Genomic DNA, 1,603 nt, shown 5'->3' on the forward strand with positions numbered 1-1,603 from the left:
GAGCCTGGGAAATAACCTTTCCAGGATTTCAGCCCCTATAATGTGGAGAGAACTTAGAAGGACTGAGATGGTGCTGAGAACTAACACAAAATACCTGACACGACATGACTTCACAAAGTGGAAATCGAGTACTTGTGGAAAGAGAAGAGAGAAAGATGGATTTTAAGAGCTGGTATGTATGAATTGAGGATCTGGATATGAACTCTAAAACTATGATTTACAAATACCTTAGAGGCATATAACACCAAGTACTATATGCCGGCTAACTGAAGAGGAGGAGGAGGAGAGAAAGATAGGAAGGAAGGAAGGAAAGAAGGAAGGAAGGAAAGAAGAAAGAAAGAATGGAAGAAAAGAAAAGAAAAGAAAAGAAAGGCAGAAGTTAAAAGGAAATCTTAGAAAATTTTCATACCTGTTTGGAAGACTGCTGATTTAGACACTAATATTGCCAGGAATCACATACCCTCCAGCCAGCTTCCTCAGGGCACCCTTGACCTCCTTGTTTCTCAGGCTATATATGATGGGGTTCAACATAGGGGTTATGACACAGAAGAGCACAGAGACCAGAATATCCATGTCTAGCGAGTAACCTTCTCTGGGTCTGTCATAGTTGAAGTTGGCCATTCCATAAAAGACCACAACCACAGTAAGGTGGGATGCACAGGTAGAGAAGGCCTTGCTCCTACCCTGAGCAGAAGGAATCCTAAGAATGGCAGAGATGATGAGTATGTAGGACACTCCAGTAAACAGGCAGGGACTCAGGCCAATGGTGGCACTGGCCACATGAAGCACAGATTCATTCAGAGAGGTGTCTGAGCAGGAGAGCTTCAGGAGCAGTGGAATGTCACAGAGAAAGTGGCTGATTTGGTTGGGTCCACAGAGCGTGAGTGTGGCTGCCAGTACTGTGTGTGTCACAGAATTCACCAGCCCACACAGCCAGGACCCAGTCACCAAAAAAACACAGACCTTCACACTCATGAAGACTGGATATTGAAGAGGGTGGCAAATGGCTACAAAGCGGTCATATGCCATAGCAGCCAATAAGACACATTCAGTGCCAGCACATGTCACGAGGAAGAAAATCTGGGAAAGGCAGCCCTCATATGAAATGGTCTTCTTCTCCCGGAAGAAGTTCACCAGCATGACTGGAATGGTGGTGGATGTATAGCAGATGTCTAAGAAACTCAGGTTGCTGAGGAAATAATACATTGGAGTGTGGAGAGCAAGACTGATTCTAGTGGCTGTTATTATGAGCATGTTCCCCACAAGTGTTGTCAGGTAAATGATCGAGAAAACCAGGAAAAACAAACCCTGTAGTTTGGGGTGGTTGGAAAATCCCAAGAAGATGAATTCTGTCACATCTGTTTGATTGTTCATTTCAAACGGTGTCATAGCTACAAAACAACGAGGAAAAAAAGTAAAGTCATAAATAGAATGTACAAAGAGCACCCTAAATTAGCATGTTAACCTACAAGGTTACATCAAATAATGTTGGATATAGAATGGTCTGGACTGTGGATGGAGGTGTGTAGGAAAGTCTTCAGAGAAATCACAACTTCTCACTCAACAAATCCAGCCAGTTCAGGCCCGGGGACTGCCCATGGAT

General features: G+C 43.9%; 1 protein-coding gene across 1 annotated transcript; it reads right to left on the bottom strand.

Moving 5' to 3' along the window:
* Positions 1-429: 429 nt before the first annotated feature.
* LOC123950541 (olfactory receptor 5V1-like) lies at positions 430-1,389 on the bottom strand. The gene has a single exon (XM_046018502.1). The coding sequence runs from the start codon at positions 1,387-1,389 to the stop codon at positions 430-432; it is 960 nt and encodes a 319-aa protein (XP_045874458.1).
* Between the last annotated feature and the right edge of the window lie 214 nt (positions 1,390-1,603).

The sequence above is a fragment of the Meles meles genome, chromosome 1, assembly GCF_922984935.1.
Source record: "Meles meles chromosome 1, mMelMel3.1 paternal haplotype, whole genome shotgun sequence".
Lineage (NCBI taxonomy): Eukaryota > Metazoa > Chordata > Mammalia > Carnivora > Mustelidae > Meles > Meles meles.

What these genes read in the sequence shown, in the direction of transcription:
- LOC123950541 (XM_046018502.1), bottom strand. Translation starts at nt 1,389, where the DNA reads ATGACACCGTTTGAAATGAACAATCAAACAGATGTGACAGAATTCATC.